This window comes from Megalops cyprinoides, chromosome 19, assembly GCF_013368585.1.
Source record: "Megalops cyprinoides isolate fMegCyp1 chromosome 19, fMegCyp1.pri, whole genome shotgun sequence".
Lineage (NCBI taxonomy): Eukaryota > Metazoa > Chordata > Actinopteri > Elopiformes > Megalopidae > Megalops > Megalops cyprinoides.
Genome location: NC_050601.1, coordinates 23,851,384 through 23,862,939, shown reverse-complemented (window position 1 = coordinate 23,862,939; position 11,556 = coordinate 23,851,384). Strand labels below are relative to the sequence as shown.

At 41.0% G+C, this 11,556-nt stretch overlaps 1 protein-coding gene across 1 annotated transcript in view; it reads right to left on the bottom strand.

Annotated features, from left to right (window-relative positions):
* Positions 1-6,261: 6,261 nt before the first annotated feature.
* Positions 6,262-11,556, bottom strand: part of nubp1 (nucleotide binding protein 1 (MinD homolog, E. coli)) — a 28,147-nt gene continuing 22,852 nt past the window's right edge. Inside the window, exons 8-11 of the mRNA XM_036553468.1 lie at positions 10,209-10,319; positions 9,489-9,591; positions 8,699-8,782; positions 6,262-7,031 (exon numbers count right to left, since the gene is read on the bottom strand). Of these exons, the coding sequence (XP_036409361.1) occupies positions 6,979-7,031; positions 8,699-8,782; positions 9,489-9,591; positions 10,209-10,319 (351 nt within the window). The 3' untranslated portion in view covers positions 6,262-6,978. The remainder of the gene's footprint in view (positions 7,032-8,698; positions 8,783-9,488; positions 9,592-10,208; positions 10,320-11,556) is intronic.

The following is an 11,556-nucleotide window of genomic DNA, read 5'->3' as shown; positions in this document are numbered from 1 at the left end:
AGCCCTAAGGCCAGATAGTAGGAGCACTACAACCCTGAGGCCAGGTACTACCGGTGGTACAACCAGAGATGGGCAGTATTTCAATTAAATGTATTTAAAATACGTAGTTAATTACTTTTGAGTATTTTGTAATTTGTAATTTTGTGCTGGACGGAAAATAATAAGGTGCAATTTGTAACAAAATACTTTGAGAAATTGTATTTTGTGTGTTTAAAATACTTAAAATACTTAATCAATTATGTCATTTTATTCTCAAATAAGACAAGAACTTTCATCTCCAGCCTTACTATAGGACTACTACATATAGCCTTTCACAGTCTTTGGCTAGATGCAAGTAAATCACGTGACACATCCTGTTGGGTCCAGCACGCTCGTTGTGAACTGTCTGTTTTCCTCATAACCAGTAACCCAAGGAAAGAAGCTGCTTTGGTGCTCAGTGCAAATTGCCTCAGGGTAAAGTATGTAGTAAAATATATTATCAGATATTGCCCACTGAATGTCAATATAGGACAGAAAAATAGAGCAATTAGCAAATAGCTCTGCTCTAGAACTTTTGAATTTATGCTACGTTCAAGACACCTCGGAACTCGGATATTTCAAGCAGGAAATTTCCCACTTCCAATGTCAAGCGTTCACACTGTTTATGTGGGGAAAAACAAACATGGATGCCTGTAGGAAAATCTCCTACAGAAAAGCCAAGTAAGACAGGAGGTCAAAGAGCAAATTAAGTGTGTCACAAACAAACAATATCTATTTCCTGATATCAGACACAATGTGCAGAATACAGGATGCATACCTCTCTAAGAATGGTCATCTGAAGGAATCATCTGAAGTCATTAGATTAAACAAAGGGATATGAGAGTATGGAGAATGAACACTTCACACATTTTCTATTGCTATTGCTATAATTGTGTAAAGCAGCCCCAACAGCATTATGAAATCTGTTATGGCTAAATAATCAATATCTAATATACGTCAGTTAATACAGCATAATTAGTAGATATTTATTGTATATTTGGTAATCAGTGGACATAAACAAGAATATCATCAACAACTTTACGCAAGAATATGGTCAAGTACATTACACAAAAAGTTACTGTCAGAAAAAGAAAACATTAGGAAAAATTGCACAGCCTCAAAGACCACGTTCAGAAAGGTTTAGCAGCGAAAAAGAGACGGTGCAATCAATGTCGAGGGGGTATCAGCATAGAAGAGACAAAATGACAAAGAAACCTCTTTGAGTAAATACACTAGGAGGAAATTTGAGGAAATACATCAAAGGGGAAACGACAGAGCCTACAGAGCCCAGCCATTTGGTTCAACATCCCAGGAGAGCTGCCTGCGTTTTTTTGGGGACTTTTTACAGCGTCAGTTTTGCCGAGCATGTACCCGTCCACCACCAAAACATATTACATCACTACCTTACAGTGTAGCTTTAGATGGGCCAGTGCAGATGTCCAAATGATTATGCAAGTTGTAGTGTAGAAATTCCCCACAGGCACAGAGCCAATGTTTGGGTTTTTCCATTCTCTGGCAGTTTGCCTTATGGTTCAATTGCACCACTCACTCCACCTGATTGGCAGAGGCCATTACCTGGAGCAACTTACATAGCCTACAGGGTAATAGTTTACATAGCTTACACTATTTTACTTTACATTTTACTTTGCATTTAGCAGACGCTCTGATCCAGAGTGACTACCAGCACAATAGAACATAAGTGTATTAATTCAATACTTCTCATCCAGGTATGCAGATAAACATTTTCTGAGGTCTTATCAGAAACTTAAGTACCCTGTCCAAGAGCTTGATGGCAGAACCTCACTGGAGAATTTGAGTTGCAAGCCCTGGTCCTTACCACTTGAACCCTTTCATATGTAAGTTTTTAAATATTTCCAACTGCCCCTCAGCATGACTTATTTTATGCTAGGTAACACACGTGTTACGTTACATGGTTCGCTATGTTTTAATTATCATTATTAAACTTCTCATAGTTCACCACCGCATTTGCTATACTTTGTAATGTTAAATCACTGTTTCCTCAAAGCTAATGTTAGCTAGAATTTTTCCAATTTTTCAAATCTAGTGTTCTAATCACACTGGCTTGACCATATGCGCGGGAGGGGGTAATCATACCGGTTTGACCGTATGTGCGAAAGGGTTAAATACGGGTTTCATGTGAAGGAAGCTCAATGAGGGAAATAAAAGAAACAAGATCCACTAGTCTTGTGATCAAAAAAGGCAGAAAGCAGAATTGAAATTAAGTCTCATTGTGGTTTTATCAGACAAAGGATTGTTCTTTGAGCAAAATCTGAACTGTTTGGAATCTTGAACAAAAAAAAGAAAAAAAAGCAACCACTTCTCTTTGCAAGTAGCAAATAAAATGAGTGTACAAATGTAAGTCCAACAGAATTGTTAGTAAATAAAACCTAAAATTACACACTGCCGTCTCCTTCGAAAATATTCCATCCTGTATTTCACAGATGGAACTGAAAATGTGGAAGCATCTTGCTTTGTTATGTATTGAGGGCCACAGATCAGTAACAAGCAGTAACAAGAATATTTTAGCATTTAATGAGTCTAAATGTTATCAACATAAACCTTTTTTTTACCAGCTGAGCTCCAAAGTCAGAAAAATACACGGCATTACAGTTGCTTAGCAGATGCTCTTCCCAAGCGTGAGTTGCATAGCATACAATTTCTGCATGTTATCCATTTATACAGCTGTATATTTACTGAGGCAATGTGGATTAGGCACCATGCCCAAGGCTACAGCAGCTGTCCCCACCCAGGAACTGAAGGGCTGCTACCCTTCTATCAGAAACAATATACTGCAATAATTCAACCTCTGTACAGAATATGTCACAAAATACTACTGCAAATGGAAAAGGGAAAGGTGATGATGATGACAGTTTTCAAATGAATTGTTACGTAACCACACACACTGAGGTTAAAGTTAAGTCTCTGGGTTGCAAGAGTCTGCGTCCTTTATTCCGTGTGGGGCCATGAGTTTGTTGGATTGCCGAGGTTTCTCAACCACGCTGAATCTAGGGGATCTCCAGTGACGAGGTGCTGGCCGGTCCTTGTTCACAGGCGTCTCTGTGACGAAATCCCATTCCACCAAAGCCGAAATAATACAGCAATGAAACTCCCCTGACCTGCGTCCACTGTCCCGGACTCAACGGTATGGTTGACGTCTGTATTTCTGACACAGTGGATGTGGTGGTGCGAATTGCTGTGGGGTTCCATGTAAGAGAGGCATATTTCTTTCTGGGTCCTCCATTCTTGATTTACACCAAGACTGACCTTCAACTGGTCAAATCACCCATTTGCCTGTACCTGTCCCTGCAGCTCTCTGGGAAGCAGGTAAGGCAATGTAGGGTAATGGCAACCATCTAAGTGGCTGGGGCATCTTACAGAGAGCTGTTAATAATGAACTATTTAAATCTGACTTGGACACCTGCGTAGGCCTGAACAAATACACACAGAGAGCGGTGCACTTCTTTTTATACCTGGTTTATTAAAAAAAAAATAAAAAAGGGTCAACCTCTTGCCCCGCTACCACACCAAACCGCTGGCAGCAGGAGGCAAGTTGGCAAGTGGGCAAGTGCCAAAAGGGCTAGAGCCAGCATGCCCGTGACTGGTTAAACGGAAATAAAACCGAAAGTAAGCACTCCCTGTCTGACTCAGAGGGGATTAAAAAACATGCTCTGGGCTAGAGCAGTTGTGCTGCTGCTGCTTCTGGCTGTGCAGCTGGCCGTGGCCGGTGTGCAGTCTCCTCCGAATGACTGGACTGGGAGAGAGCGAAGTTACCAATTCTCATTAACCAGTTCTGACCACGTGGGTTTGGCCAAGGAGCGCATTCTTACACATGCCCTACTTTTGTTTCAGTTCATTATGCAAAAGCAGAAGAAGCTGAATAACAGGCCATTCAGCCCTGCAAGGCTCGTCACTTTGTTTATAGTCCAGACCAGTGTTTCCCAGTCCTTCTTTTTATTTATTTTAGGCTTGAGCTGTTTGCTGAACCCTGCTCTTTAAGACACACACACATATAAATCGTGAAAGATTTGTCTAATAAGGACAGACATGATACGAGTAAAAGGAAAGTGGTTTGTTCAAGTTGTTTGCTTGGTAAAAAAGGTATTATTCATTGTTCAGTTTCTTGCTCTAGACCCCATTCAACAGCTAATTAAGGTAAATGCTTGTTTGTGTCACTGATTTGTTTAAGGGACTCAGCTGGATCGTAATACCTTACAGACATATCTTGCATGTATGTTTCTGTTAGAGCAAACATCCATTTCCAACAATCCATAACAGAACTGACAGCAGATATTTTGATGGAATAGAGGTAAGTACTCATTTAACAGCTCAATCAACCCTAATGAATTGAGAGCTCAGCTGGGGCCCCCAGCACCAGGCCCGGGGGTGTGTCTGGCAGTGTGTCGAGTCTGGTTTTGAACACTGTAAGAGTGTGTGCCTAACAGACCCAGCCCATGGTATAGGCGGTATGGGTGAAAGCTAGGGGCACCGTGCATCCATAGGGGCCCCCCAAATGAGGGAAGAAAATTTTTTTTTTTAAATTTTAACTTTTACTATTTTTTTACAAATAGGGCCTACTATTTTAATACTATTATTTTGAAATATTACAAAAAAGCCCACAACAATGTAACTACATAGCCTATTTTCTGGGTTGCCCGTAGCCTCACCCTAGCGCATCAAAGAGGTGGAAAAACAGGAAACAGACAGAGGTAATGTGATGAACGAATAGTTTATCTATTGCATAGTAGTTATCGTTGGAGCAGAGTGTTACTAGCGTTACTGGACGATAGTAACATTCGCTAATTTAATAAATAGCTAGAGTTAACGTCGGTTACTCCCACCTTAAATTCATTAGGGAAGGTTGGAAAGACTATTCAGGTTTTTGGGGAATAATCTACATTCTACAACATAATTTTGAGAAATACACTTTCTTTTAAGTGTGCTGCACGAACCAGACAAGAAACCAGGCATACATTTTTATTGACATCTTAGTCTAGATAGCCAACGTTAGCCCTGCTTGTGATAGTAAATTAAAATGCTTTTCCTTTTAATAGCTGTAAGTAGGGCTGGGCAATAAAACGATAACAGTAATTATCGCAATATAATTTTACTCAATAGAAACATAACAAATGTCTGATATATTTAATTTCCATGCTTAGATGGCATGCACAGAAATGAATCATGAACTGCCAGCAGGAACACATGCCAGAAAGATTCATAGCAGCTAAAGCAACACGAGGGCTATTCGACTGTAGATCTCTGTGGAAGACCATCAATTATCACTGACTACTCAGTAGCAGTAACCATTTGACATCCTTTGACTTGTTTCCGCCACAGTATATGTGATTTTTTTTCTCCAAGTCACTGATTAAAAGTGACAGTTTTCGATAGGAAGTTTTCGACACAGTATAATCAAATTCTATTAAATCTTTCCACCAGAGCTTGTGCCATCTTCACTTAAAAGATGACAGAACATCACTGTATTCAATGTAAGGGTACTACATTCCACTTGGCTTTATATTGGTTAAGTGCCCTTTGAAAACATTTCAGATTACACTGCCTCAAGTGAATGAATTATTCTTTCAATTTCCAGCACATACAACATTTGTGAACTAATGTTATATTCATACAGGAAGTATTGTAAGGCAGATATGGTAAAACACATTATAAATTTGGATGCATTATGAGAACAGTTTACACAATTTGTGGCGCACAGAAGAGGACGTGATTGATATTTTGTAATATATTCCATCTATTATAAAAATAAGACATTTTGACTATACTCTTGATTGCCATATATTGATATCAGTGGCGACTGGTGAGCTGGAAACAGAGGAGGCTTGATTAATTTCAAATCCATCATCAGCTTCAACTGTTTGCATTTACTTTCCTAAATTAACAATGTAATAATTTATTTCAATTCAGCTCATCAGCTACCACTGATTGATATGTTTCTGCTATAAACTCTTATGATGGCTGCCATTAATACCGAAATGTTGTCTGAGTTTCCAATAACCAATTCAGGCAACTGATATGTTGATAAAATCAATGTGGTTCAAGTACAAGACAGTAACCCAGACTCTTGCAACATACCACAAATGATAAGTCACAGCTTGTAGATTTCAGCCACAATAAATTTTACATCATAGTAAATCAGTAAAAAAAGAGACCAAAAAAATGAATATTTGATTCAAGTTAAATTATTATCATTTATTTGTTGTTCTTGTGTGAATGTAACAAAATAAAGATTAAAAAAGCCAATATATACACATAGTATACAGAAGCAAGTTAACATGACTAGCCTATATAGTGCATAGAACGGGATACCATGTGATTATCTGAAAGGTCAGAAGTGAGGTCATCTTCTACACAAAACCAGTGCAGTTCAGAGACACTCACACCGGTAAATCAGCATATAATCTTCAAATATTACATAAATTATGATCATTTAATCTACTTCTCACATCTGCTCTGCCTGGAGATAGACATTATCTGAAAATGACAAATGCCTGCAATAAAGCAGTATATTGCCTTTTTTTGGATATACAGATAATGATTTGGATATAACAACTCAGCTTGTAATGCTGTGGTCACAGCATCTCATTCCAGCCTGTATCCACTCTAACCACAATTCTGGTTGTTCCGTATCTATGACTGGTCTACGTGTTGCTTTTGCTGACACTTGCAGTTTGGTGGTCACTGAGATTCATCAGGAAATACTCTGAAATTATCAAATAATTAAACAACAAAACTCCACGCTTCAGCAACTGCTCGTTCACAGTTAAAGACAAAGTCATTTGACATTGGCTTGAAAGACAGCCCCTGAATGAGGTGGTAATCCATCCATTTTTGCGATCTTGAGGACCTGGCTTTGTGTCATGCTTTGAGGCACATTCTCAACCCCGTCTTTCACATACAAACTCCTAAACTAAGGGCAGAACTCTAGTCGGTGTTTCCATCTTCCTGGATGCGAGACAAGCAGTACTCTTTGATACCTGTTAATGAGAAAAGAACAGGGTAATGGCACAGGAAATGCACCATAAGAACAGAAATACCCCTTTAAAGGAGCGCAGTGCTGGGATCCTTTTTAGTGTGGCCATGGCATTTTAATAACAGCGGGCGCAACACGTGAATACATCTTCACTTCCTTATTAGCATTGCTATGAGTAAGGCATATAAGCCGATCCTACCAGGAGCTAGAACCCAGGGAAAGTGCTTGTTTGGATGTACCCCAATTGAGGGCGGTCAGCTCGGAGGCATGGTAGGCAGATCCTGCTAAAAACCTCCCCTGGGGTTCACTACTTTTTCTCCTCAAAGGTTCTAGTCAAACTCAAGCTCTAACTGGGTACACACGCGGAGTGATAAATTTAAGACAAGCTTCCAGTTGTAAGGTGCTGACTGCATTTTGGGGGACAGCGCCTGGTGGCCTTTAACACAGCAGATGGAGAAGTTGCTGCCGTCTCTGCATCTGTGTGATGCTTTTCTGCTGAAATTCGTCCCCTGTGCACCCGGCCCTCGCTGACGTGAGACCACTTCCCTGTTAAAATGCCATTTCCACTTTCATACGCCTATTTAGAATGGGTGGCGTTTTATAAAGACGTCACGCATGCACGTACCAACGTGTGCATCTGCTCTTGGACAGAGATGTAAAAGATCGCTTGGATCCGCGCTTATGAAATGAGTGAGATCTTTATGTGGTCTTGAAAACCGTGTATCTGAAGTATTGAATAATTTTCTACACTGGTGCCAAAAATCTAGAAAACTAACAACTCACCAGATTTTAATGGATTGCGAAATTAATACATTACTATTATTTATACTACTACTACCACTACCACTACCACTACAACTAATAATAATAATAATAACAATAATAATAATAATAACAATAATAATAATAATAAGGGCAATGACAATTTAGAAAACAATCACTGAAAATATTTTGGGAATGCATTTCTTTCCTTTTCTTTGAGTTACGCAACATCCAGCTGGGAGCACAGTGGCCCACTGAAGAGGACACACTTCACCCCTTTAACCCAGCTGGACATTCGCTGAAGCAGTTAAGCTTCAAGCGCCTCACCCAAGGGCACAGCAGCGGCGGCCCAGCTGGGACTCAAACCAGAAACCAGCTGCAGACAAGCCCAGTTCCCAAAAATCAGAGGTTAAAAAAAGTTAGCAAAAGCAGTGTGCTATCGCCAGATGCTCTGCCTCCTCTTTTCACATTGAATCTAACCCTTTTCAAACTGAATAAGCAGTCATTTTGATCCAATAACATTGTATGCTACATTATTAGTATTCTTATTATTTTAAAAAAAGCATGTACACTGAAAGTACATTAATCCTATTCACGCTAATTAGACACCGGTACTGAGTTAAGAATACTGTATGCTAATGTGGATATGTAAACTGTTGGTAGATCTGGAATAAGAACACAACAAGACGTTCGTGCATTCCTGTTCATAGTGTATGCGTGCACTGCAAAAGGAGTGACAGTGTGGCATGGTGGCACAGCCACAAGGGCGCGGGTTTGAATCCCACATGGTTGAAATGCATTGCTTAGGTCCGCCTCCAGCTGTCAAAGGGGGAAAAGTCAGACTTGCCCAGGATGAGGGTTCCCCCCCGATACGCAGCTACGTGCAGAGCGAGGGCGTCCCTGACTTACTCTGTATGATGCTCTGGTAGGCGGCGGCCGCTGGGGACTCGGGAACCTCCGAGAGGAACGACTTTCCCTCGTCGCAGCTTCTTCCTTCGAGACAGAAATCGGGAAGTCAGGCGGAGGGCGAAAAGGGAAATGGAAATCGCTGAAGCCTGCCGGCCGCGCCGCGTTTGGTCTCACTTTCTGAGAGGGGTTAAGGGGAAGCTCGCGGCGCGGAGGTGAGGGGAGAAGCCTTCTCCCCGCCTCGCGCTGCTCAGACCGGCTTCATAAAGACTCGGCCAGCTTTCGCAGTCCGTCTCTTTCAAAGACAGGGAGTGGGAGGAGATCACCACGCAGCACTAGCAGAGACAAAGTCAGGCATGGGCTAGTGCACCATAGAATAGGCTGCACAGGCATGGACTCCCCTCTAACTAAACTGTAATATGCACACCAAACTAAATCCATTTTTCAGTCAGGCTGGCCTTATTGATTCCCTTGCACAATAAAAATCTTACAGCATAAACTGTTGTTACGCTAGTCCATTTTAAATCAGGACCTGTTCTAGATCAGCCTTGACTGCAGTCCCTGTCATTCTGGTGGCTTCCGCAGGTGGTTAGCTGGTTACCAGGTTTAACTCTATCAGTGTCGAGAAGACTTGGCACCCTAAATGCACCCACTGAGAGAAGTGAAAGAGTGAGTGTGCTGAACGCACGTGCATACGTGCACCTGAACGTGCAGTTAGAGCTGTGGAATCACAGCCAATGAAGGCACCAGCTTTGTGAGGTCAGACATGGGGACTGAGAGGGGGGACAGGTACCTATCCGGGGATCCAGGGGAACTCGCCCCAGAAGAGGGAGGCTCAGGTCTGCACACATTTTCTCCGCCCCTCCCGTCGTGGGAGGGAAGATCTGGGAGGTGTTCTGTTGGAAGAGGTGTCCAAATTTCAGTTACCTGAGTCTGCCATTTTATTTTTCCTGAGATTTCCACTTTTCTGTGACAATTTCACCATTGTTGTAAACAATACATTTGAACAGCCTAGACTACTTTACACAGACCCCACCCCACGCAAGGACTTTTAAGCATAAACAAAAAATTAGGCAAATTAAATATATGTGGTGGCTCATAACATTATGGTTTATTATTTTTGTTTTATGCCTTATTTTATTATTTATCTGCTGTTAACAATGTCAGACATGCTTACAACATCCAGTATAATTATATATGTGTACGTGTGAAACTGTCAGCAGATATAAATAGGCTTTCATGTAGCAGCAGTTCATGAAAAACAACCAAATATAACTTTTTCTGGATGATTTGACCAGCACACCCTCTAGTACAACGGAAAACATTTTAAAAGGGTTGACTGTGCTTTATCGACAATACCGGGGAGATAACCAAACAAGGAAATGTGTCACATTAAAAACTGCATAAATATGAGGAATGAGGAAACAATTATGGGCCGTGCGAACAGGACTGTAGGGCTGTGGAAACCCCCCAGAGCGGGCGCAAGCGGATTTTGTTTGGCGTTTTTTTTTACCTTGCACTTGGGACAAACAAAGCCACTCATGTTCTCCACCACGCCGATGATCGGCAGCTTGACCTTCTGGCAAAAACGGATCTCCTTCCTCACATCCTGGAGGGACACTTCCTGCACAGCAACAAAACAAATCCTAATGAACAGGCCAGCATGTAAAAACTACCAAACCAAAGGAAAACTGGTGCCAGTGTCTTGTACTAGGGAGGCGTGCTGTTGAGAACAGGTCAGTTTCATATCTGTGTTATGCGATTTCAGGATAACAATGGCAAAAATGCCATTGCCCTGACTGATCTGGGAACTAACCTTGTAACTAGACTTTTGCACTTCTAGAGTGGGTCACTGCTATTTCCACCTAGAGCAAAGCACTTCATTTGCTTCAGATGATATCCCTGCTGCAATGGATAAACAGATAAATGGACCATATGCAAAAAGAGCCCACTTTCCCTAAGTGTAGGTGCCTGCTATGCATGTCAGTTCAGCATTATGTCATGAAATCAGAACTGAAATTAAAACTGTTCCACTGTTCAGAAAAGTCATCAAAAATAAAATACTCATGTCTGTATGTTAACTGAATTCTTGGAAAGACTAGAGGATGATCTGAATTAGAGACAATGCAATATACCACTGGTAATCGCAATTCTAATTTCTAATTTGACAGAAGGATGTCACCTTGAGTTTGGGGTGGGGGGCATCACTGTTATAATAAAGCTAAGTGAATCACTTACAGCGCTTCAGTAAATAATGTACTGGGATAATAATGGATAATATGCACAAATGTAAATCGTGTTCACCCCAGACAAAGGAGCCTGCTGATTAAAAACAGCACAGACAGAGCTGCTAATCAATGGCTGAAAATATATTAGATCTTTTTCTGTATTACATAACAAAACGTCACCACATCTCAGAATTGGTGGGAAAGACATTTTAAGAACTTATGACATCCGGTCCATGATGAAATTTTCCATTCCAAACCAATTGCCTCTAAAAATGTTTAGGGAAGTTCAAGTTTTCAAATGAAAAGTTTGTCAAATTCCCACACATAACATTTTCTTAATTTGCTTTTTATTCGTTTTTTTGGACTGGCAACTGTAAAGGCTGCAAAGGCAACTGTAATTCCGTTGTCCTGAACGAAGACAATAAAGCTCTCTCATCTTAAAGGCGGGTTACAGCTCCTGTGACCCGATCCTACGATCTACACTCCTGTCCAATACGGTGTCCGTTTTGCAAGATGTTTGCATGATGAGTTTGACGTGGCCCATTCTCTCTGCATTATGGCTATGTGCCATTTGACTGTAGTCAAAGTGGTATATGCTATCATTGTCCTACTGCAATTTTCTACTGAAGCGTT